This window comes from Crocuta crocuta, unplaced genomic scaffold (genome assembly GCF_008692635.1).
Source record: "Crocuta crocuta isolate KB4526 unplaced genomic scaffold, BGI_CrCroc_1.0 scaffold131, whole genome shotgun sequence".
Classification (NCBI taxonomy): domain Eukaryota; kingdom Metazoa; phylum Chordata; class Mammalia; order Carnivora; family Hyaenidae; genus Crocuta; species Crocuta crocuta.
The window spans coordinates 10,453,084-10,479,942 of record NW_027528977.1 but is presented as its reverse complement, the minus strand read 5'-3'; the positions used below and the strand labels follow the sequence as shown (position 1 = coordinate 10,479,942).

General features: G+C 38.2%; 1 protein-coding gene across 1 annotated transcript in view; it reads left to right on the top strand.

Annotated features, from left to right (window-relative positions):
• The window catches only part of FAF2 (Fas associated factor family member 2), a 65,626-nt gene that overhangs the window by 22,161 nt on the left and 16,606 nt on the right, over nt 1–26,859 (top strand). The window contains exon 2 of the mRNA XM_077757271.1: nt 18,094–18,162. Within this exon, the coding sequence (XP_077613397.1) occupies nt 18,094–18,162 (69 nt within the window). The remainder of the gene's footprint in view (nt 1–18,093; nt 18,163–26,859) is intronic.

Genomic DNA, 26,859 nt, shown 5'->3' with positions numbered 1-26,859 from the left:
CCACACTTCTGACATCAGATGTATGGAGTTTCCACATATCAAGCAGTTCTTTCAGATTCAGTTCAGTTCAACTCTGACACGATCTATCTGGAATTAGTGTCAGATCCTACAAGTTAATGACTCAGTCCCACAAGACTGCCCCTTTTAGGATGCCAATCACAAGTCTCCCAGACTGTCACCTATACTGAGCAGCTATAATTGGGGTTCTGTGACCTCCTCTTTGGGTTTGATAGTTTGTTAGAAGGGCACACAGAACTCCAGGAAACACTTTTGTTTACAGGTTTCTTACAAAGGATATAATAAAGGATCTGGAAGATTAGCCAAATGAAGAGATATATAAGGCAAGGTCTGGAAGGGTCCTAAGGTCAGGAGCTTCTGTCCCTGTGGAGTTAGGATGCATTGCCCTACTGATGTGTTAATGTGTTCACCAACTCAAAGCTCTCTAAACATCATTCTGTTGGGGGTTTTATGGAGGCTTCATCATGTAGGCATGATTAATTATTCATTCCATTTCCAGCTTCACTCTCTTCTCTTGGAGAATGGGGAATAGGATTGAAATTTCAAGCTTCTAATCATGGCTTGGTCTGTGTGGTGAGCAGCCCCAACCCAGGAGCCCACTGAGATCACCTCATTAGAACAAAATTTGCTGCTGTCATTCAGGAAAGTCCATGGGATTAAGCAGCCAGGGTCAAAGACCAAATAATAGAACAGAAGATGTTCTTATAGTGCTCTTATCACTTCAGAACTTAACAAGGGTTTTAGGAGCACTGTGTCAGGAACTGGAGGCAGATATATATACATCTTCATCTTCACAGTTAAGAATATAGCCTCATTCTTCTGCATGTGGACATCCAGTATTCCAGCACCATTTGTTGAAAAGACTGTTCTTTCCTCATTGAATGGTCTTGGCACCCTTGTCAAAAATCATTTGACCAAGGGTACTTGGCTGGCTCAATTGGAAGAGCATGCAACTCTTGATCTTGGGATTGTGAGTTTGAGCCCCACATTGGGTGTAGAAATTACTTAAAAATAAAATCTTTATTGGGGCACCTGGGTGGCTCAGTGGGTTGAGCGTCCCAACTTTGGCTTGCGTCATGATCTCATGGTTCATGAGATTGAGCCCTGCATTGGGCTCACTGCTGTCAGTGCAGAGCCCATTTTGGATCCTCTGTCCCCCCTCTCTCTCTTTCCTCCTCCCCCACTTAAGCTGTCTTTCTCCCCTTCTCAAAAATAAACATGTATAATAAATAAAATCATTATTAAAAAATTATTTGTCCACATATTCAGGGTTTTATTTTTGGGTTCTCTATATGTCTGTCTCTGTGCCAGTACCACACTGTTTTCATTACTGTAGTTTTTGAAATCAGGAGATGAGAATCTTTTTTTTTTTTTTTTTTGGCTGTTTGAGGTCCCTTAAGATTCCATATCAGTTTTAGCACTGGTTTTCCTATTTCTGCCACACAAAAAAAATGTTTTAATAGGTATTGCTTTGAATCTGTAGATCACAGATTCTGGTAGTCTTGCCTTTTTTCTTTTTTCTTTTTTTTTTTTTAAGAGAGAAAGTACACAGGGGAGGGGCAGAAGGAGAGAGGGAGAGAATCTCAGACAGGCTCCCAGCTACAACTTGGGGCTCAGTCTCACAAGTGTGAGATCATGACCTGAGCCAAAATCAAGAGTTGGACGCTTAACCTACTGAGACACCCACCGCCCCTCTATTGACATTTGAACACTATTGTCTTCCAATCCATGAACTTAATGTCATTTCATTTATGTAAGTCATTTTAAATTTCTTTCACCAGTGTTGTATAGTTTTCATTGTACAAGTCTTTCATCTCTGTGGTTAAGTGAATTTCTAATATTTTATTCTTTTTGATATTGTAAATATAGTTATTTCTTAATTTCCTTTTTAGATTGTTCATTGTGAGTGTAAAAAACCCAGCTGAAATTTGTGTGTTGATGTTATGGCCTGCTACTTTGTTGAATTCATTTAATAGTTCTAATGGGTTTTTGTGTGTGTGTGTGTGTGTGGGTGGTAGGGAATCTTTAGGATTTTCTGCATATAAGAAGTTATGTCCCAGTAGACTTAAACAGATATATATCATACAAAGTATCTTCTCTAGCCACAACTGGGTGAAGTTAGAAAAATAACCAGTAAGGGGCGCCTGGGTGGCTTAGTCGGTTAAGCATCCGACTTTCGCTTAGGTCATGATCTCGCGGTTCGTGGGTTCGAGCCCCGCGTCTGGCTCTGTGCTGACTGCCAGCTCGGAGCCTGGAGCCTGTTTCAGTCTGTGACTCCCTCTCTCTCTGACCCTCCCCTGCTCACGCTGTCTCTCTCTCTCCTAGAAATAAATAAAAAACATTAAAAAAAAAAAAAAAAAACCAGTAAAATTGGAAAGTTCACAAATTTGTGTAGATTAAATAACACACTCTTAATGAGTAGATCAAAGAAGTAATCACAAGGGGAATTAGAAAATACATAGAGAAAATGAGAATAAACACACAACATACCAAAACTTATGGGCTACAGCAAGAAGTGCTAATGGAGAGAGTTTTTAGCTATACAGTAAAAAAAAACAAGAAAACTCTCAAATCAATGACCTAACTTTATAACTTACGGAACTAGAAAAAGAACAAACTAAACCCAGAGCTAGCAGAAGAAAGGAAATGATAAGAACTAGAGCCTGGATAAATTAAATAGAGAATAGAAAAACAATAGAGAAAATCAGTGAAATCAAAAGTTGGTTCTTTTTTTTTAAAATTTTTAATGTTTATTTATGAGAGAGAGAGACACGAAGGGTGAGTGGGGGAGGGGATGAGTGGGAGGGAGACAGAATCCAAAGCAGGCACCAGGCTCTGAGCTATCAGAACAGAGCCCAACACAGGGCTCGAACTCATGGACTGTGAGATCATGACCTGAGTTGAAGTCAGATGCTTAACTGACTGAGCCACCCAGGCACCCCTCAGAAAGGTGGTTCTTTGGAAAAGATCAACAATATTTACAAACCTTTAGCTCAGTAGACTAAGAAAAAAAAGATCCAAGTTACTAAAATTAGAAATGAAAATGGAGACATTAGACATTATTACCAGTTCTACAGAAATAAAATTAAACAACTATATGCCAACACATTGGGTGACCTACATGAGATGGACAAATTCCTAGAAAGATAACATCTCCTGGGGACTAAATCACAAAGAAATAGAAAATCTGAATAGATCTATAACTCGTAAGGAGATTGAGTCTATAATAATAAAAAAAAAACTCCTGACAGAGAAAAGCCTTGGACCTGATGGCTTCACTGGTGAATTCTATCAACCATATACAGAACCATTTCCAGTTTTTCTCAGACTTTTCCAAATAATTGAAAACGAGGGAACATTTTACTGATTCTGTGAGGCCAGAATTAACTTGATACCAAAGGCAGACAAAGACACAAGACTAGAGACCATTATTCTTTATGAACATTAATGCAGAAATCTTCAACAAAATACTAGGAAACTGAATTTAGCAGCATATTTTTTTAAGTTTATTTGTTTATTTTGGGAGGAGAGAGAGAATCCCAAGCATGCTGCTCTGTTCACACAGACCCTGCCATGTGGCTCCATCCCAGGAATCATGAAATCACGACCTGAGTCAAACTCAAGAGTCAGATGCTCAACTGACTGAGCTACCCAGGTGGCCCTGAATTTAGCAGCATGTTAAAAGAATTATACACCATGACCAAGTGAGATTTATTCCTGGAATGCAACAGTGGTTCAATTTATAAAGATCATCTATCCGTGTCGTATACCACCTTAACAGAATGAAAGGGAAGAAATCCACAGATAATCTCATTTGATGTACAAATGTCTTTTTCTTGTCTACATGAAACTAAGTTTTATGACGTTCACATTTTTTAATGTTATCTCCATGTTTCCTTACAATAGCTGAATTGAGCATTGTATACTTAATCTTTCCAACCCAGTGTGTTGATCACTTTTTATTTACATTTTACAAATAAGGAAACTGAACCTTAGAAAGATGCCTAAAGTTACCAACCTAGTTAGTGGTAGAATTAGAGTGAAGGGTTATTGAAGATGCTGGTATCCTCTAACTTTCCAACAAAGGTCAACTGCTTATTCTCCCTACTCTTAATTGCTTCGATTAAGACCATTGTGGATTTCTTTTTGGAAATGTTCATCCAAATGGTATTTTAATGTAGATTCAAATGTTTGCACATAACGCATCCTATGTACTGTCATTGTGTCCAGTAAGTTCTTAAATATTTAAGAATCTACTTAGGCAGGTAGGATTCTCTTGATTTACATGGACCATTTGGTTTGATATCCAGTGATGGTCTCTAATCTGTGATTCCCAAGCCAGTTCTACAGAAAGTCTCTTCTTTGGATATTAATAGTATTCTTCTAAAATAGATCTTTCCCTTTGTGAAGTTGTGAAGTTAAATTTTCTTTTTACCTAAAAGTAAGACATTTAAAAAATGTATTGGGAATTTCCAAAAAGGGGATTTTGATATGCATCATTTCCAGGCTTATTTGACATCAGACCCTTTGTTCATAGAGCAAAACTATACCAATGCATTGTTGAGACTATGCGTACAGGAGAACAATTTTATATACATCTATGGGCTGATATTTAGCTGCCAATAAGTATAATTAAGAAAGAAGTGACCAGGGGCACCGGGCTGGTTTAGTTGGTGTAGAGCATGTGACTCTTGATCTCAGGGTTGTGGTTTTGAGCCCCATGTTGGATGCGGAGATTACTTTAAAAAGTAAAATCTTAAAAGAAAGAAAAAGAAAAGAGAAAGGGAATGGAAAGGAAAAGGAAAAGAAGTGATCAGGAATATGAAGACCAGACAGTTTTGTCACCAGGTGGTCTATAACTTGAGAAAACTTTTTCACATCACTGGGTCTGTTTTCCTTTTGTGCAAAATGAGGGGTTGAACTATTGTCTCCAATTTATCTTTAATCCTTAATGTGAAAATTAGAAATATTCCAGACATTATTGGAGTGCCTGGGTGGTACAGTCATTTGAGTGTCCGACTCTTGATTTTTGGCTCCAGTCATGAACCCAGGGTTGTGGGATTGAGCCTCATGGTGAGCTCCATGGTTAGTGCGGAGGCTGCTTCAGATATTCTCTCTAGAATCAAAAACAAAAAATAGGTTTTAGGGGCACCTGGCTCTGTTAGTTGAACATCCAACTCTTGATTTTGGCTCAGGACACAATCTTGCAGTTCATGGGATTGAGCCCCATGTTGGGTGCCTCTACCCTGCTTGGGTGCTCTCTGCCTCTCTCTCTCTCTGCCCCTCCCCTGCTTGCGTTCTCTCAATAAATAAACTTTAAAAAAATTCCAGACATTCTCAAAACTTTTGTTGAAATTTTCTGAATTGAGGATTTATTGAAAACTTGTTTTGTTTTTGCTTTTTATTTTGAGAAAGATGGAGAGAACACCAGCAGGGTAGGGGTAGAGAGAGATGAGGACAGAATCCCAAGCAGGCTCATGCTGTCAGCCCAGAACCTAATGGGGGGTTCTCTTTCATGAAGTGTGAGATTATGAGCTGACCCCAAATCAAGAGTCGGACACTTAACCGACTGAGCCACCCAGGTGCCCCAGAAAATTTGTTTTATGATATGAATTAATCAAATGAAAATTGGAGGCATTGTGGCATAGGGAGCAGCCTGGACTTTTGATGTAGTTATTCCAGGTTTCAGTCTCAGATCCACCATTAATTGTTATTCCTAGACAAGGATATTCTTAAATGGGTTACTTATCCTCTTGAATCCTTGGCTTTCTCAGTGGGGAAAATGAGGGCTTTATTGCTTACAGTGCCTATTCCATAGTAGTAGGTGCTTAGTAAATAGAAGCTGCTTGTATTTAATTTGGGAGCTTAGCAATTAAATGTGAATAATAAAGATCTGAGTGTAAGAGTTTCAGGTATAGATCAGAGGCTGGGTGATGATTGCTGGGTGTGAAGGGACTTCAAATTCCTTTCCTCCCGCCACTACCAGTGAAGGCATGTTGCCTCCTGCATAAAGCAAAGGTATCTGTGTAGTAGGAAGGAGGGAAAAAAGATCCCTAGTTTTTGCCAAGTTTCTCTCTGTCCCCACTTGTGCCATCTCTCTCAAAGTAAATAAACTTTAAAAATTAAAAACAAAAATAGGAGCTGCTGGGTGGCTCAGTTGGTTGAGCATACAACTTCAGCTCAGGTCACAATCTCGTGTTTCATGGATTCAAGCCCTGCTTGGGCTCTGTGCTGACAGCTCAGAGCCTGGAGCCTGCTTCAGATTCTGTGTCTCCCTAGCTCTCTGCCCCTCCCCCGCTAGTGCTCTTTCTTTTTCTCTTATAAATAAAATAAAACATTAAAAAGTTAAAATAAAATACCTATTCCCAGCAAGCTAGAGCTAACAATCCAATTGGAATTTAGAGAGCTCTTAAATTTCAACTGAGAATTCACATCAACCTCCTGCAGTGTTTGTTAGTATAAATAGATGAGGTATGGGAAGAAAAACACTTCTTAGGAAAGCACTCTAGTGATTACATCTTGAGTGTTACCTAATCCCTATCCAAATAGTTGAATGAGACATCTAGTTAAAACACTACATCATCTTTTGTTAGTGATAACTTCCTTGAATCATACTTAAAAGTTAGGTCAAGGATCACAGTAGTTTGGTAGTGAGTTGCCAGGTGGTGGTATCTTCTGACTTGGGTGAGGAGGAAGTTAGACCAAAAGTGGAATAGAAGGATATAGAAATAGTTCACACACTTTCCTCTTATTTCCTCTGTACATCTTACTACTTAGAGATTGGGATTCAGGGTATTTTTTTGCCCTAAAGATACATACTACCTTTCTCCTAATGGAAGGGGAGTTAGGTTTGAGGGGAGGAGGAAGGAGGGAAAGATCATCTTGGAGCAAGGGATATCTCTCAGTAAGACACACCTGGATGGACCTGCGTATGAGGGGATTTGTAATAGCTTTGACATTAGACACTGGCTCTGGGAGATTTGAGGGAGAAAAAGGTCCCAATGTTAATATGCAGGTACTAAAATTAATCTTTATATCCATGGCAGCTATTTTGCCCAGTGCCATCTCAAGTCACCTCAGATGTTAGTAGATCTTAATGTAAACCAGAGTTCTGGAAAGCAAGCCAACTAGGAGATAAAGGCTAGCAGATTTAGCTAACCTTTATTGAGTACTTATGGTATACCTGTCTTGGTGTGGGATGCTTCCACATTTTTTTTAACATTAAAAAATTTCTTTTAATGTTTCTTTATTTTTGAGAGAGAAAGAGAGAGCACGAGCAGGGGAGGGGCAGAGAGAGGGAGACACAGAATCTGAAGCAGTCTCCAGGCTCCGAGTGGTCAGTACAGAGCCTGATGCAGGACTTGAACTCACGAACTGAGAGGTCAGGACCTGAGCTGAAGTCAGACGCCTGACTAACTGAGACACCCCCACACCCCCACACCCCCACACAATTCTTTTCAAAGAGCCTTAGTATTCTCAACTCATGATGGAAATGGTGGCGATATTATCTCATAGAATTGTTGAGGAAGATGTAGTAAAGATGGCTAGCATCCTGGCACAAAGCAGGAGTAAGTGATAATGAGAAGAACAATATTTAAAAACTAGACAGAGATGGGGTGCCTGACTGACTCAGTTGAGGGAGCATGTGACTCTTGGCATCAGCATTGTGAGTTCAAGTCCCACATTGGGTATAGAGCTTGCTTGGAAGTAAAATCTTTAATAAACAAACTAGACAGATAAAAATTGATTATTGGTGTAAGAACAGGATTCATTCACTTATTTGTTCAGTTTCCACTATTAACTGTTTGCTAAGGCACTGTACTGCATCTTTGGGATGTAGTTCTCTCCTCAAAAGAAAGTTCCTTTTTAAAAATTTTAAATTCAGGGTACCAGGGTGGCTCAGTCGGTTAAGCAGCCAACTTTGGCTCAGGTCATGATCTCACAGTTCATGAGTTCGAGCCCCATGTCAGGCTCTGTGCTCATAGCTCAGAGTCTGGAGCCTGCTTTGGATTCTTTGTCTCCCTCTCTCTCTGCCCCTCCCCAGCTTGCACTCTATGCAAATAAATAAATGTTTTTTAAAAATCAAAAAATTTTAATTCTGTTTCAGTTAACATATGGTGTTATATTAAAAAGAAGTTTCGGAGGCACTTAGATAAAGCATTAGACTGTAGCTCAGGTCATGATCTCAAGGTTCATGAGTTTGAGCCCTACAATGAGCTCTCTGCTGTTAGCACAAAGGCCTCTTCAGTGGTCTGTCCCCCTCCCTGCCCCTCCCACATTCACACACACATGCTTTCTCATAAAAATAAAAAATAAAAATTAGACATTAAAATAAACATATTTATTAGACATAAAAAATAAACAGAAAAAAGTTCCTTGGGGGCACCTGGGTGGCTCAGTCAGTTAAGCGTCCAACTTCGGCTCAGGTCATGACCTCATGGTTCGTGGTTTTGAGCCCTGCGTCGGGCTTTGTGCCTACAGCTCAGAGCCTGAAACCTGTCTTCGGATTCTGTATCTCCCTCTCTCTCTGACCCTCCCCTACTTGCACTGTCTCTCTCTGACTCTCAAAAATATTAAAAAAAAAATTTTTTTTAATTTTAAAAAAAGGAAAGAAAAAAGTTCCTTGGAGTGCAGGGTAAGAAAAGAGGGGCCCCTGGCTGGTTTAGTCAGTGAGGCTTACTAAGATTCTTGATCCGGGGTCATGAGTTTGAGCCCCTCGTTGGGCGGAGAGATTGCCTTTAAAAAAAAAAAAAGAAAGAAAGAAATTTCCTTTTAGAAGAGAATTACAGTGGCCCCTGTGTGGCTCAGTTGGTTGAACACCTGACTCTTGATCTCAGCTCAAGTCTTGATCTCAGGGTTGTGTTGATCTCAAGCTCCATGTTGGGTGTGAAGCCTACTAACTAACTAAATAAATAAGTTTAAAAATTAAAACAGTTATAACCTGTTGAATTCTAAAGAAATTAATTTGGGAGGAGCTGGAAACCAGTAACTAAGGTTATTAAACCCATCATTTCCTCGACTTCTGTGTTTCACCTGTCTTCTGTAAGTGTTCGTAGCCAAACATGTTATTGCTGCAAAAGAATTGGTAGCAAAGCTGATGCAGTGTCTCCAGCCAAAACTGTAGTGTTCTTTGTTCGAACAACGCTGGCTTTGCAGAAGTCTCACTTTGGCACTGAAATGAGAATGAATACTGGCTTGAGACATACTTAGCTTTTGACTCACTTTGAAACCAGCCCTAAATTGAAATAGTCCTTTCAAAGTACATTTGGGCAATATGTATCAGGAATTTGAAAAATTACTCATACTCCTTGGCTCATAATTTTGATTGGATCCTAAAGGGGGAAATTCTAAATACAGAGAAACTTTATAACAGAAATGATCATCAAAATGCAGTTTTAATAGTGGGAAATCGGAAGCAATTTTAACATCTGTATGTAAATTGTTTTGACCAATTGCAATATTATATAACCATTAAAATGGTTATGAAGACTAATATATAAGAGAGTACTTGATAAAATAAGTAGGAGTGCTCAAAATTGTATGTATCTAGGAGAGAGGTGTCTCACAGAGAAGAGAAAATATAGAAAACTCTTCAACTGGTGATTGTAGCAGTGATGTGGGAGGTGGGGCTGATTAGGGAGGAGAGAATGAATTGGTTCCCAAGTCAGGAAAGAAAACACCAGAAGAGTCCTACAAAGATGAAAAAGCAAAAGTAAATGGATTTTTCTCAAGATGCTTACAGTTTAGAAAAGAGAAGCAAAGCCCATTAACCAGTTCCACCTATAATTAAAATTTTGAATGGAGGTTGAATCAAAATCTCAGATTCACCTTTCCTTGGGGTGCAGTGAATTAGAAGGAAATACTAAAAAGTAAACCAGTTGTCTTGATAGTGATTGGAACCACAGGGAAACCTCCCTCTTCCCTGTCTTTCTGTAGTATTTAAACTTTCTTTAGCTAACTTATCCTAGGTTTAGGAAAAAAAAATTTGAAACTGAGAAAATGTAGCCAACCCTATTCAGAGTATGAATGCAACTGTTTTCAGACAGTGGGTGGCAAATGAGTTCACCATGTTTTACATTTGACCCTTTGGATACATCATTCTCCATCCTGCTGGCTAGCAGTGCAATCAGGTGGTCCATTCCCATGTGATACAGTCTAAGCATAGAGTGCATTCATCTTTGGCAGTCTGTTTCCACTTTTCCCCCTAATCTTTTTTAAATTCTTTGCTTTGCCAGAAGTAACTGATTCTCACAAAGATACACAAAATCATTTCAACGGTTCTCCTCATTCTTAGTAAATAATACTATCATCCCTCTGCTTAAGCTTGGGTTTATCTTAGTATTTCTCTTCCACCCCCACATATTTATCATTCAATCATTTTGGCTCTAGCTTTAACCGTATACCCCAAATCTGTCCTCTTCACTTTCCCTCTTCACTGCTACCATCCTAAACTACCATTCTCTTCCTTACAGACATCTGTGTAGTCTCCTAGCTGGTGTCTTGCTCTCTTTCATGCCCTCTGCAATTAATTAATGCTTGTCACAGCCAGAATGACACTCCCACTGAATTTAGAATTAAAGCTCTTGGTTGGTGATTCTCAACCCTGTACAGTAGAATCACCTGGAAGGTCCCACTCTTTGAGGAAAAAAATCATGCCTAAGCTACATTTTTAAAGAGTCTGATTAAATTTCTTGGGATAGAGGTCCAGGCATCTGTAGATTCCTCACAGGTACTTCTTTCTGATATCCAATTAAGGCTGAGAAGCATTGCCTTAGATGAATGTTCTCTCCCCTACATACTTCTCAGACCTTATCTGCCAACTTGCTAAGTTCATTCTGTCTCAAAAGTATCCCCCACTTTTGTTTTTTAAACATTTTAAAGTAAACTTTCTACTTAGATTTACAGAAAAGTTGCAAAAATAGTACACAGACTTCCCATATATTCTGCACTCTTGTTCCTTATCAACATTCTTACATTATTATTTCATACCTTTGTTACAATTAATGAACTAATAATGATACATTATTATTAACTAAAGTCCATACTTCAGTCAGATTTCCTTAGTTTTTACCTAATATTTTTCTTAAAAAAATTTTTTTTAAGTTCATTTATTAAATTTGGGAGAGACCAATACAGCATGAGTGGGGAAGGGGCAGAGAGAGTGAGTGGGAGAGAATCCGGAGCAGGCTTCTGCACTGCCAGCACAGGGCCTGATGCAGGGTTCAAACCCCCGAAACCATGAGATCTGAGCCAAAACCAAGAGTCTGACGCTCAACTGACTGAGCCACCCAGCTACCTCCTAATGTTTTTCTGTTCAGGATCCCATCTAGGATACCACATTACACTTAGTAGCCAAATTACTTGGGCTCCTCTTGGCTGCCACAGTTTCTTTAGACTTTCCTTGTGTTTGATGACCTTGACAGTTTTCGGGAGTACTGGTCAGATAGTTTGTAGAATGTCCCTCAATTGGGATTTGCATGATTTTTTTTTCATGATTAGGCTAGGGTTATGGATTTTTGGAAGGAAGAACACAAAGTGCTTCTTTATTACATCTTATCAAGGATGCATACTGTCAACAGGATTTGTCACCATTGACATTGACCTTGATCACCTGATTGAGGTAGTGTTTTTTGGGTTTCCCCACTGTAAAGTTAATCTTTTCCCATTCTTTCCCATACAATACTCTTTGGAAAGAATTCACTGAACACAGCTCACACTTAAGTAGAGAATTACGTTCCACCTCCTTGAAGGCATAGTATCTACACATTTATTTGGAGTTGTTCTCCATAGGATGTTTGTCTGTTCTCTCACATTTATTCAGTTATGTATTTATATGGACTCATGGATATTTATTTGCATTCAGGATTATAATCCAGTACTACTTTATTTTGTTACTCAAATTGTACCATCTTTGGCCACTGGGAGCTTTCTGAGTTGATTTCTGTATCTCTTGATACACCCCCATCATTGTGGGGTTCTTTTGAGCACTTCCTTACTTTCTGGCACTACGTAATTCTCTGGGGTCATCTTGTATATTTCCTGCCCCAGTCCTAAGATCAGCTTAGAACCAAAAAAGGTTCCTTTTTTTGAAGAATGGTGTTAGCAACCGAAATCAGAGCATTATGTGTGCTTGGTACTGGGATGTGTGTTGCTGCTTCTAGGCCCTCTCAGCTGATGGAACAAGGACATACATGTATATATACTAAGCTACCTGCTTCTCTCTGTAACCATTCTGTATTAAATATGAGTTGATTCAGATGTCTCCCAACTCTAATCCACTACCACATGGATCATTCTAGTCTTCTCCTCTTGGTTATCTATAACTTCCCACCTCAACACTGACAAAACTCTTCCCCCCCATCTGTTTACTTAATTTTTCACTTCCAGTATATATATATAGATTTAGTGGCTTCAGAACTCCTACCCCGTGGCAAACAATTTTATCACCTAGGATCAGCACTAACATGCAGTTTATTTTATTTTGCCTTTAGCCTTACAGACGCCACTCATTTCCACAGTTAGGTCAGCAACTCTCCCCTTCGCCCTCTTCAGTGAGGTTGTTTCATATATTTATAATACAATTAAATTATTGTGTCATAAACTGTGTTCCATCCTAGGATCCTCTGACCTTTTGAACGATTTTTTAAGTTTACATGCATTAAGATTCACTCTGCTATTAAGTTTTTCTGGGCTGTGACAAATGCATACTGTCATATATCCATTTGTCTCAGAGATTTTGCATTTGTTATCCTTCTGTTTAGAATAGTCTCCTGCATATTTTTCCATGGCTGGGCCCTTATCTTTCATAGCTTTCTGCTGAAATGTTTGCTCCTTGTAGAGGCATTCCTTGAACACCTAATCCAAAGGAATCTCCTAGCCTAAAATTTTGTTCATTGATTTGCTCTGTGTGTGTGGTTTATTTTGGTCAGTCTGCCTCTGGTAGGATGTAAACTTAATGAAACCAGGGACTGTATTTGTATCCTGGATTTCTAGAATCCTGGATCGGTGAACATTTGTTACTAGATGAATAATACTTCTGTCCTAGGTGTGTCTAGCATTGCTTATTAGTCCCAGTGCATGTTTCCAGCACTCATCAGTAGTGATTGAAAGCAGGCTTGTTCAGTTGGGCTTCCAGTTTACCCTGATTCACTACTTACAAAAGAGATTTGCTTATAAATTAGGTTAAGTGTTTCAGTGTTGAAGATGTGCAATTACTCTGATTGTTCTCTCCTACATTGTTTATAATTCTTTTTTAAAAAAGTTAGTAAGTGGGGCGCCTGGGTGGCTCACTCTGACCTTGGCTCAGGTCACGATCTCATGGTTCATGGATTCGAGCTCTGCATCAGCGCTCTGTGCCGACAGTGCGGAGCCTGGAAACTGCATTGGATTCTGTGTCTCCTTCTGTCTCTGTCCCTCCCCCGCTTGCTCTCTGTCTCTCAAAAATAAACATTTAAAAAAATTTAAAAAGTTAATAAATGACGTATAGTATCTCTGGTCCTACATAGAATCGCGCAGTACCATGAATACCAGTCTGGCTGTGTATTAGAATCAGCTGAGGGGCTTAAAAAAAAAAAAAAGATGCCCAGGCTCTGTCTCTCCTTAATTTTCAGGAAGATCCTGCAGATTTGTCTTTTTAGCAGCCAGCTTATCGTTTAGTCAGAGCATTTGGGATTTTAAAGCCCCAGGGTTTTAATAGACAGTTGAAGTCTGGTGAAAATTTCTAGAGGATTTCAGTTTATAGCAACAATTATCAAAGATTATACAAAAAGGTCTGTTTAATTTATACTAACTTTTTCTATAACTTTTAAAGTCCTTACTGTGTATGCTATGTACAGGGGAGCATTATATAAATAATCATTGTTGAAAGTAGAAAATAATAGGTACATAAGAGAGATAGAAAACAATTTGGTATTTAAATATGGAGTGGCCATTACATCCTGAGAAGGTAAAAGAAGAGTCTAATTCTTAAAGAGAGTGTTTATACAGAAGAGGGGGAACCCTGGATATTGTAGTCTTTTGCAGAAGGTTGTGAGGAAATTGGAAGTTAAGAAGGAGCCTATTACAAGCCAGAAGGCAAATAGCCAAATTGGTAAGAGGCCTGGAATGGTCAGGAACTAAAGTCCAGACTGTCAGAGCTGTCAAAGCCAGTGAGTGGTTCTTAATAGAGCTTTTCAATTTCAGTTTTGAAATTTGTACAGTATTTTATTATTCTTAAGTTATTTTTTTTTTAAACAGTTTTTGAGGGGCACCTGGGTGGCTCAGTTGGTTAAGTGTCCAACTTCGGTTCGGGTCATGATCTCATGGTTTGTGGGTTCCAGCCCCGTGTCAGGCTCTGTGCTGACAGCCATCTCAGAGCCTGGAGCCTGTTTCAGATTCTGTGTCTCCTTCTCTCTCTGACTGTCCCCTGCTCACGCTGTCTCTCTCTCTCTCTCAGAAATAAATAAAACACTAAAAAAAAAATTAAACGGTTTTTTAGAGAGAGCGAGCATGGGAATGGGGGAAAGGGACAGAGTGGGGCAAAGAGAGAATCCCAAGTAGGTTCCATGCCCAGCAGGGAACCCAGTGTAGGCAGGGCTCAGTCCCATAACCTTGGGATCATGATCTGAGTTGAAGTCAAGAGTTGGATCACGTTCAACCAACTGAGCCACCCAGGTGCCCCATGGTATTTTAAACATTAAAAAAAAAAAAAAAACTGATTTTTGGTGGGATTTTTTTAAAAATAAAGTTTCAGGAGTGCCTGGGTGGTTCAGTCAGTTATGCATCTGACTCTTTTTTTTTTTTTTAACATTTATTTATTTTTTAGAGAGAGCACGAGCAGAGGAGGGACAGAGAGAGATGGAAACAGAATCTGAAGCAGACCCTAGGCTCTGAGCTGTCAGCACAAAGCCTGATGCAGGGCTCAAACTCACGAACTGTGAGATCATGACCTGAGCTGGAGTCAGACATTTAGCCGACTGAGCCACCCAGGCGCCCATGCGTCTGACTCTTGATTTTGGCACAGGTCATGAACTCAATTTGAGTTCAAGCCCCCTCATTGGGCTCTGTGCTAATAGTGCAGAATCTGCTTGGGATTCTCTTTACCTCTCTCTCTGTTCCCTCCTCTGCTTGAGGTATTTCTCTCTCGAAATAAATAAATAAATAAACAAACATTAAAACCGTTTTTAGTGAAAATAAATAATTGCATACCTAATTAATCCAGACTTCTAGGGTTTTTTTTGTTTTTTTGTTTTTTCTTAAGTTCTGGAAAGGGCAACCAGCCTAAACTAAGTCCCTCGTGGTGCACATAAAGGGATGTAAAATCTTTTAGAACTAAATCCTAAAGAGTTAAAATGTGTCTGGTCCATGGTTACAGGATGCAGAATCAAGGCAAGAACCTTAGGCTCCTGATTCAGAAGTGCATGTTACCACATTTTTGTGAGGTTGAGATCAGTGTCTGTCTTCTGTTGCTTGCTAGTTGTTAGGAGAGATTTCTTGAGGATAGAGACTATATCATCTCCGTTATCATCTCCGTAACTCTTGGACATAATAAATAACACACAGAATAGACAGTAACAATAGACATTTGTTACATGAATGGATGAATGGATGGATTTGCCTTTTGTATTAGACCTTGAAAGAAGTCTAGGATTTAGCTTTGTGGAAATTCTGGTCATTAGATGTACATATGAACAATTAGATTTATTGAGTATTGGGCACCGAAAGGCAAATAGAAAATAATCTAGAAAGCTAGGTGGGGGCCACATTATAGAAATACTTGAATGTCAACCTAAGGATTTTGGAATTTATTATCCAGTCAGCTGAAAAGTTTTGAGCAGAGGAGTAATACACCTACATGCATGCACACATGCGCACACATATACACACAATAGGAAGAATAGTTAGGAGAGAGAAAATAATTGTTTTGACAATTCATTTGAGGTGTTGATTAAAGATGCTAGCTTTGGGAATGGAAATGTGGTTACAGATAGATGTATATAGAAAGTCACCAGAACTTGATTGCTGATGAAGCGTGGAGTTCAAGGGATAAAGTACTTCAAAATTAGGCTGAGGTTCCAGATGACATCTTTGCCTATATATTTTGGAGGGTGGTGGTGTCATAAACATATGTGGCAGTTTTAAATGGTGCATTTGAGGTACTGATGCCACATGTGGATGGAAATGTTGAATAGGCTGTTGGAAATGTGCTGCTAAACTTGAGAAGAGATGGCAGGCCCAGAGATTATTTAGGAGTCATCTGAGCAGAAATGTTGGTTGAAGTCTAAGGATTAAATGACATTGTGAGGTACCTGGGTGCTTCAGTCAGTTAAGTGTCCGACTTGATTTCAGCTCAGGTCATGAGATTGAGCCCCACCCGGCATTGGGCTCCCCGGTAAACATGGATCCTGTTTAAGATATTCTCTTTCTCCCTCTCTCCTTCCCTCCCTCCCTCCCTCCCTCTCTCCTTCCCTCCCTCCCTCCCTTCCTCCTTCCTTCTGCCTCTCTCTCCCATTCACTCTCTGTCTCTTAAAAAAGAAATATAAATGAGATTGCCAGAGGGAAGGAGGTATAGAGAGTCAAAAACCAGGGACACATCCTTAGGGAAATTCCATTTAAGAGTGGTAGAAGAGGAGCCAGAGAAGAAACAAAGCGAAACCTGAGAATAGTCCAAGAAGAAGAGGGTAGGGAAAATACTTATTACTGGGAAACGTGAATAACAGACTTTTTTTTTTTTTTAATAAAATGTTTTGTTGCGCCTAGGTGGCTCAGTCATTTAAGCGTCTGATTCTCGGTCTCAGCTCAGGTTATGATCTATCAGTTCATGGGATCGAGCCTTGCCTCGGACCTTGTGCTGACAGTGTGGAACCTGCTTTCTCTCTCCTTTCCTTTTCTGCCCTTCCCCCACTCATGCTCTCTCTCAAATAAATTTTTTAAATTAAAAAATAGTTTATACACAGTTCATATTATAAGGTAGGCTATATGTCAGTAGGTAAAATGACATAAGTTATTGAAATGCATAACATTTGAGGTGCCTGGGTGACTCAGTCGGTTAAGCATCTGACTTCTGCTCAAGTCATGATCTCACAGTTCATAAGTTCAAGCCCTGCACAGGGCTCTGTGCTGACAGCTCAGAGCCTGGGGCCTGCTTTGGTTTCTGTGTCTCCCTTTCTCTCTGTCTTTCCCCTGCTTGTATTCTGTCTCTGTCTCTCTCTCAAAAACAATAAAAATTAAACATTTTTTTAAAAAGGGGGCATTACGTTTTGCATGAAACTTGCATTATATTATTATGTATTATAAACAATTTTTGTTGAACATTAACAATATTCAACATATTTTTCTAGACCTAGTGGTTGAAGAAATCTTTATTTTTTTTAATGTTTATTTTTGAGAGAGAGAGACAGAATGAATGAGCGGGAGAGGGGCAGAGAGAGGAGACACAGAATTATAAGCAGACTCCAGGCTCTGAGCTGTCAGCACAGAGCCCAACATGGGGTTTGAACCCACGAACTGTGAGATCATGACCTGAGCCTAACTCAGGTGCCTAACTGACTGAGCCACCCAGGCACCCCGAAATCTTTAATTTTTTAAACTTCAGTTTGAGAGGAGAAATTGATTTTAATCAGTAGTCATCTTTATTGAAAGCCTTGAAGTTTTAAAGGGTAAGAAACTTTCATGTTTTGGGGCGCCTGAGTGGCTCAGTCGGTTGAGCGTTCAACTTCGGCTCAGATCATGATCTCATGGTTTGTGGGTTTGAGCCCCATGTCGGGCTCTGCGCTGATGGCTAGCTCAGAGCCTGGAGCCTGTTTTGGATTCTGTGTCTCCTTCTCTCTCTGCCCCTCCCCAGTTCACTCTCTGTCTCACTCTGTCTCTCAAAAATAAATGTAAAAAAAAAAAAGAAGAACTTTCATGGCAGTAATACCTGCTGTAACTGAGTGGATAAATTCTGAACAGTGAAGTTCTTAACATACTCGAATATTTACCTTCAGTAATTTTCAGTGTAGTTTCCCTACAGCATTCATAAGTATTAGGGATAAAAATATCTACATATTTGCTGATGATTTTTCCCTAAGTAATGTTTTGTTTTTTCCTTCTTTTCAGGATCTGACTGGCATAGAATCTATGGATCAATGTCGCCATACCTTGGAACAGCATAACTGGAACATAGAGGTATAGTATGATTTATTCTGAGCCTATTTTTTTTGCTTAGTTTGATAGTGAACCAAAGACTTGTATTTTTCCACAACAGAAATCCTTCCTTTTCATAGAAATTTTTTTTTCAAATTTATAACTCTTTAATCTTGAAAAATAAATGTGTAGAAAAAGTAAAAATTATGATTAAACTTTATTATAAAGTTTTATAAAAAATAGTGACCAGATCCTTCTGTATCCCTCCCTCCTATTTCTTTCTCTATAGCTCTTTGGGAAAAGTTGGTTTTTATATATTTGGTTTGTAACCAGATACCTTAGTGCGAACTTTCTTATTACATATTTCATAGTTCATCTTTTTGGATTTTCTAGATAATTGTATTGTCTGCAATTCTATGATTTTTTTCAGTATATAGATCTTTTGTTACTTTTACTAGATCATTGAATTGCTAGAACAACATAACAACGTCAGTTAATGATGGTAATAGCAAACATCTTGTCTTTACTATAATGCCTCTAATGTTTTATTATTGAGCGTGATGTTGGTTATTGTTTGGAGATGGATCACTAGAATTTAAGCTCCGTGCAAGCAAAAAAAAAAATTTTTTTTCCGTTTTGTTAACTGCTGTCTTCCTAGAAGCATTTAAAAACTGATCCTAGCACATCATAGACTTTCAATAAATATCCGCTGTCTTCCAGTCTTAGTATACTCATATGATCTCTGTTGAGATTATTGTGTTTTAATCATAGTATGTTATTTGAATTATGTTGATTTCTGAAAATGTATTCCTAAGTTATATTTAGTTACTCAACAAACTTTGAGCAACTCTGGCATTATACCAGAGAACAAGACTAATATCCTACTCCCATGAAATTCTAGATATCATGAGATTCTAGATAATTTCAATTTGTAATGCTGTGAATAAAATGAGTGTAGGAAATGTAACAGGATGTGGGAGTTATTTTAAATAGGGTAGTGAAGGGGCACCTGGGTGGCCTAGTTCGTTGAGGGTCCGACTTCGGCTCAGGTCATTACCTTATGGTTCATTAGATCTAGTCCCATATCAGGCTCTCTGCTGTCAATGCAGAGCCTGCTACAGATCCTATGTCCTTTCTCTGCTCTTAACCAGCTTTCTCTCTCTCTCTCTCTCTCTCTCAAAAATAATCACTAAAACACTAAATAAATAAGATGGTGAAGAAAGGCATTCCTGAGGAGGTTATATTTGAGCTGACATCCAAATGATGAAAAGGAATGATGAATGTGAAAATCATGGCGGAGAGGCGGGGGGAGGGGGGGAGGTGTATTTTAGGCAGAGAAAATGATGTTCTATATGATAATTTTGTGCTGTCTCCTTGTTAGATTTTTATTTCAGGCATGTGATGGCTTTGTTAGATGACTGACTTGATAAAATGAATTGAGAAGGGTACATAGCACAGATTTGAAAGAAAGGGCTTGAAAATTTGTTTCTGCCAGTTCTGTATTAACTTTTTCATGTTTTCGGCATCATTCATAATTTGTTACATCTTTCTTTTTTTAATTTTTTTTTAAATTGACTTATTTATTTTTGAGAGAGTGAGCAGGGAAGGGGCAGAGAGAGAGAGGGAGAGAATCTCCATGCTGTCAGCCTGGAGCCCAACTTGGGGCTTGATCCCATGAATCATGAGTACATGACCTGAGGCAAAATCAAGAGTTGGATGCTCAACGAGCTGAGCTTCCCAGGTGCACCTTTGCTACATTACATGCTCCTTGATGAGCTTTCTTAGGAGATGCTTTTTCCTTAGAGATTTCCAAGTTTTTTAGCATAGGCTGTACAAAATAGTATGTTTTCTACTCTCTTTATCTGTTCTATTATCCTCTCATTGCTTTATTATGTTTTCCTTTTTTAAAAATGAGACTTGCTGGAGACTGGTTTATTTTAATGTGTTTGGTTTATAAAAAGCTCTTGTATTTATTAGTTCTTTCTTTTTTTTTTTTTTTAGAAAAATCTATGTTCATCCTTTTGTAGATTCATATTCTTTTTCTTAGCATCTTGATTTTTATACCTTGGTTAATTTATTTGTATTCTTTCTTGGATTTAAGGCTGTGAATTTTCAGAAGAAAATACCTTTTTTTTTTTTCAGAAGAAAATACATTTTAAAGTTTTGATTTTCTTCTTTAACCCAAGAGTTATTTAGGAACATGTTTGGAGTTTTTAGTTAGTAGCTTGTTCTTTTGTTTTTTTTGTTTACCTTTTCATGTTAATCTTTCATTTTATTTCATATAGGTGTTTATTTAGGTTCTTACAGCTTACTAATGTTCCATTAACATTATGAAATGTATTTTTATTTAAATATTTTAAACTTAGAGAAAAATATAGAGATAAGGTACAACCATGTACCCTCCAGCTCCTGAAAGCCAGACATTTTGCAATACTTGTTTCAAATTTCTTTTAAACAAATATGGGTAAAATTAAACCCCATGTAAGTTGCTTACATGTCATCCCTGTCCAACGCCCCACCTCCTTTCTATTCCTTTTTTCTGAGAAGTAACCACTGTTGACAACTAGGTGTTTAAGGAATGTGGTTTTTTATTGGATAAAGGTTGGTGTCTGTGTTCAGTCAAGCTTATTACATGTATAATTAAAATTTATTATTTCCTTTCTTTTCTGTTTACTTAATGAGACTATTTGATATGAGGAACTTGAATGTGGTTTTATAGATTTATTTCTTACTGGCGATGTTTTTTTTTCTCTAATTATAAAAATAATACGTATCTGCCCAAAATTTAAAACACAGAGTTGATAAAGTTGAAAATGAAAGTTCTTAGTAATCAATCAAACTTAAGATAACCACGTTTGATGTTTTAATATATGTCCTTCTGGACCTTCTTATGTGTGTCGGGAATATATGTATATACTTTTCCAATATTAAAAACAAATGTATCAAAGAAATGTTTTTGTACATGCTGTGGAAGGGCAGTCCATGGTGCAGATGAAAAACATTAATACATTTTATGTCTATTTTTGGGGAGAGACTTTCTTACTCTTGTATAGTTTGGCTACTGTATTTGACACAGAAAGACAAGTGGCTGTGACAGCTTTTTTATAATATCTTTTAATATCAGATGATGCTTTTTGCTTTAAATTCTGCTTTGATGTATTAATACTGTCGCCCCTGCTTTTCTTTCTTTTTTAAAAAAATGTATATTTATTTTGAGGGGGGAGGGGCAGAGAGAGAGGGAGACAGGATCTGAAGCAGTCTGCACTGACAGCAGAGAGTTGAAGTATATGAAGAACATCCAGTTTCACGCAAGGTGTAGTTGGAAATGGGAAGGGTATTTCAATAGCCTTTTCAGATAACCATGGATGTTCTTTGATAGTGTGATAATTTTCTTAAAGGTTAGTTGTAATATGGAATTTGAAACCATACCAAGGAACTCTCCATTCTCTTTCACATTGAAATCTATTGATCGGTCTTGCACCTTTTTTTAAAAAAAAGTGCATTCTTATGAATGATCTTTTTTTAAAGTTTATTTTTAGAGAGAGCACACATGCATGCACACCTGTGCAAGTAGGGGAGGGGCAGAGAGAGAGGGAGCAAGAGAATCCCAAGCAGCGATCCCCAATGTGATGTCACCAAAGGTGAGATCATGACCTGAGCTGAAGTCAAGAGTGGGATGCTTAACTGGCTGAGCCATTGAGGCCACTCCCTGAATGGTCTTTTTAATGGAGTTAGTAGACAGTTTTACACAATTTTCTGAGAGGGATCACTTTTCTTGAGTTCTTTTTTTGAGGTCTAGCCTTAATTTTTATTTGTTTTAATTAAAAATGTCTTTTATTGGGGCACCTGAATGGCTGCTTGGGATTCTCTGTCTCCCTCTCTCTCTGCTCTCATGCTCTCTCTCTCAATACATAAACTTAAAAAAAAATGTTTTTTATTGAGGTATAATTGACATATAACATTATTAGTTTCAGGTTTACAACATAATGATTAAGTATTTTTATATTTTGCAAAATTATCACCACAGTAAGTCTGGTTAGTATCTGTCAACATACATAGTTACAGACTTTTTTTTTCTTATGATGAAAACTTTAAAATCTATTCAGTTCATTTTTTTTATGTCTTTATTTTATTTTGAGAGACCAGGAGAGTGAGCAGGGGAGGGGCAGAGAAAGAGGGAGACACAGAATCCTAAGCAGGCTCCAGGCTCTGAGCTGTCAGCACAGAGCCCTGTGCAGTGCTTGAACTCGCAGACCGTGAGGTCATGACCTTAGCTGAAGTCAGATGCTTACCCAACAGACTGAGCCACTCAGGTGCCCTCAGAAAAAAAAGCTCTTTAAAAGATATTAGGAAATTGTCAAGCTTACAGTAGCAAATACAAGTTTTCAAATTCTAATTTTTGCCTGGAAGCTCTAATTTATAATTGACAATAGATACTGTTAATTGTGGATTTTAAATTAACAGCTTTATTATTGATGTGTAATTCACATACCAAAAGTTCACCCATTTCAAATGTGAAATTCAGTAGTTTTTAGTATATTCACAGAGTTGTGCAGCCATTACCGTCATCAGTTTGTTTGTTTTTTTTCATTTCTAGGAGAGAGAGAGACAGCGTGAGCAAATAAAAACATTTAAAAAAAATTTTTTTTAATATTTTCCCAAAAATGTTTTAGAATATTGAGAACTTTACCCCCCCAAAAATAACCCATGCCCTTTAACTATTTCCCTCCTGCTTCTATCCCTCGCTGTCCCTGCGCAACTACTAATCTACTTTCCATTTATAGATTTTCCTTTCCTGGACTTTCATATGAATGGAATCATAGTATGTGGTCTTTTGTGACTGGCTTCTTTTACCTAACATAATATTTTCAAAGTTCATCCATGTTGTAGCATGTATCAGTACTGCATGCCTTTTTTTGTGTTGTGGTAAAATATACATAACATAAAAGTTTACCATTTTTTAAAAATGTATTTATTGTTTAATTTACATCCAAGTTGGCATATAGTGCAACAATGATATCAGGAGTAGAATCTTTAATGCCCCTTACCCGTTTAGCCCATCCCACCCTTCACAACCCCTCCAGCAACCCTGTTTGTTCTCTGTATTTAAGAGTCTCTTATGTTTTGTCCCCCTCCCTGTTTTTATATTCTTTTTGCTTCCCTTCCCTTATGTTCATCTGTTTAGTATCTTATATTCCTTATATGAGTGAAGTCATATATTTGTCTTTCTCTAAGTTTGCTTAGCATAATACCCTCTAGTTCCATCCATGTAGTTGCAAATGGCAAGATTTCGTTCTTTTTGATTGCCAAGTAATACTCCATTGTAAATATATACCACATCTTCTCTTTCCATTCATCTGTCGATGGACATTTGAGCTCTCTCCATACTTTGGTTATTGTCAATAGCATTGCTATAAACATGGGGGTGCATGTGCCCCTTCAAAACAGTACACCTGTATCCTTTGATTAAATACCGAGTATGCAATTGCTGAGTCATAGAGCAGTTCTATTTTTAATTTTTTGAGGAACCTCCATACTGTTTTCCAGAGTGGCTACACCAGTTTGCATTCCCACCAGCAGTGCCAAAGAGATCCTTTTTCTCTGCATCCTCGCCAACATCTGTTGTTGCCTGAGTTGTTAATGTTAGCCATTCTGACAGGTGTGAGGTGGTATCTTGTAGTTTTGATTTGTATTTCCCTGATGATGAGTGATGTTGAGCGTTTTTTCATTTGTCTGTTCGCCATTGGATGTCTTCTTTGGAGAAGTGTCTGTTCATCTCTTTTGCCCATTTCTTCACTGGATTTTTGTTTTTTGGGTGTTGAGTTTGATAAGTTCTTTATAGATTTTGGATACTAACCCTTTATCTGATAATGACATTTGCAAATATCTTCTCCCGTTCTGTCGGTTGCTTTTAGGCTTGCTGATTGCTTCCTTTGCTGTGCAGAAGCTTTTTATTTTGATGAGGTCCCAGTAATTCATTTTTGCTTTTGTTTCCCTTGCCTCCAGAGACGTGTTGAGTAAAAAGTTGCTGCGGTCAAGGTCAAAGAGGTTTTTGCCAGCTTTCTTCTTGAGGATTTTTATGTCTTCCTGTCTTACATTTAGGTCTTTTATCCATTTTGAGTTTATTTTTGTATCTGGTGTAAGAAAGTGGTCCAGGTTCATTTTTCTGCTGTTGCTGTCCAGTTTTCCCAGTACCACTTGCTGAAGAGACTNTGGGGCTGAAACCCACGAACCGTGAGATCATGACCTGAGCCGAAGTCTGATGCTTAACCTACTGAGCCACCCATGTGCCCCTTCCATTGGATATTCTTTCCTGCTTTGTCAAAGATTAGTTGGCCATACGTTTGTGGGTCCATTTCTGTGTTCTCTATTCTGTTCCATTGATCTGAGTGTCATTGTGCCAATGTCATACTGTCTTGATGATTACAGCTTTGTAATACAGCTTGAAGTGTGGCATTGTGATGCCTCCAGCTTCAGTTTTCTTTTTCAGGATTGCTTTGGCTATTCAGGGTCTTTTCTGGTTCCACACAGATTTTAGGATTGTTTATTCTAGCTCTGTGAAGAATGCTGGTGTTATTTTGATAGGGAGTGCAAAAGTTTACCATTTTAATCATTTTAAGTTTACAGTGTTGTTGCGTTAAGTACATTTACATTATTCTGCAGCCATTACCACTATATGCTTTCAGAATTTTTTCATCATCCCAAATTGAAACCCTTTACCCATTAAACGATTATTTCACTTTATCCCCTTTCTCTGCCTTGACAACCACAATTCCACATTTTGTCTTTATAAAATTTGGCTATTTTAGATACCTCATGTAAGTGGCATCAGACAGTATTTGTCCTTTTGTGTCTGGCTTATTTCACTTAGCACAATGTTTTCAAGATTTATCCGTGTCATGGTGTATATCAGTACTTCACCCCTTTTATTGTCAAATCGTATTCCCTTGTTTGAATATACCACAGTGTCTTCATCCATTCATTAGTTGACAAACTCTTGGACTGTTCCCACTTTCATCTATTATCAGTAATGTTGCAGTGAAATTTAGTGTACAAGTTTTTGTAGAGATATATGTTTTCATTCTTCTTGGGTGTGTACCTAGGAGTAGAATTACTGACTCCTGTGACAACTCTCTGTTGAACCTTTGGAAGAACTGCCAGACTGTTTCCAAAGAAGCTACACTATTTTACATTCCAATAGTAGTGTATCAGGAGTCCACATTCTCCACATCCTTACCAACATTTGTAATATCTGTCTTTTACATGATAGCCTTTTAGTGGGTGTGATGTAGTATCTTGTGATTTTGATTTGCATTTTTCTAATGGCTAATGATGATAGAGCACCTTTTCTTGTGCTTGTTGGTTGTTTGCAAATCATCTTTAGAGAGCATCTATTCAGTTCCTTTGCCCATTTTTAAATTGGCTTATAGTCTTTTTGATGATGAGTTTTAAGGGTTCTTAATATATTCTAGATGCTACACTCTTACAAGATACATGATTTGTAATTTTTTTCTCCTGTTCTGTGGGTTGTCTTTTGACTCTCTTGATAGTGTCATTTGATGCACAAAAGTTTTCAGTTTGTTTTGTTTTGTTTAAGTAAGCTACATGCCCGATGTAGGCCTTGAACTCACAGCCATGAATTCAAGAGTCGACATGCTTTACCAACTGAGCCAGCCAGGCGCCCCAGATGTTTTCAGTTTTGATGGACTTCCCATTTATCTAATATTTTTCTTTTGTTGTTTGTGCTTTTACATCATATCTAGGGAATAATTGCCTACTCCAAGGTGATGAAGATTTTCACCTGTCTTCTTTTAAGAATTTTATAATTTCAGCTGTTAACATTTAGGTCTTTGATGTGTTTTGAGTTAATTTGTGTATATAATGTGGTTTAGCGATTCATGTTCATTCTTTCTCATGTCAGTATCCAGTTACCCCAGCATCTTTTGTTGATAGACTGCTCTTTCCCCATCAAATTGTGCCTTGATACTTGAAAATATGTGAACTTAAAGAACTACCTGGCATTAGCCACACTGCGAAATTTAAAGCCAACTATCATGGTTAGGGAACACTCAAGTCCTCACTTCTTACAGCAACTGTAGGTTCAGGAGTTTCCCAAAACCACTCTCAGGTTTGATAATTCACCAGAAGAGTTCACTAAAAGCTATTATACTCATGGTTACAGTTTAATATAGGGAAAAGATACAGATTCAAATCACCTAAGAGAAGAGACCTTTAAGGCAGAATCTTGAGTTCTAAACACAAAGCTTCCATACTCCTCTTTCCTGCAATCAGGATGCATTACCCTCCTGGCAAAGATTTGTGACATTATGCATGAAGTATTGCCAGTCAGGGAAACTCACCTCAGCTTCAGTGTCCAGAGTTTTCATTGAGTCTTTGTTACATAGTCAAGAATTGTTTTGATTGATTGCCTATGATTGAACTCAGTCTCCAGGTCAGCTGATACTGCATTATCCATAGTCCCAACCCTAAGCAACATGGTTGGTCTTTCCAGGGTGGCAGTCTACCCTAAGAGCTGGTAACAAAGATACTCCTATCAGTTATAGATTATCTCCCAGAATCCAGAGCCAAAGACCAGATCTCTTTTTGGGCAGAGTCAAAATTTTTACTACATTTGGACAAATATCCATTTTCTGTGACAGAGTTAGTAAGAGAATAAGGCTTTTTACTGAATATCCTCTGTCAGGAATTATATTAGGATCTTTACGTATGGACATCTTA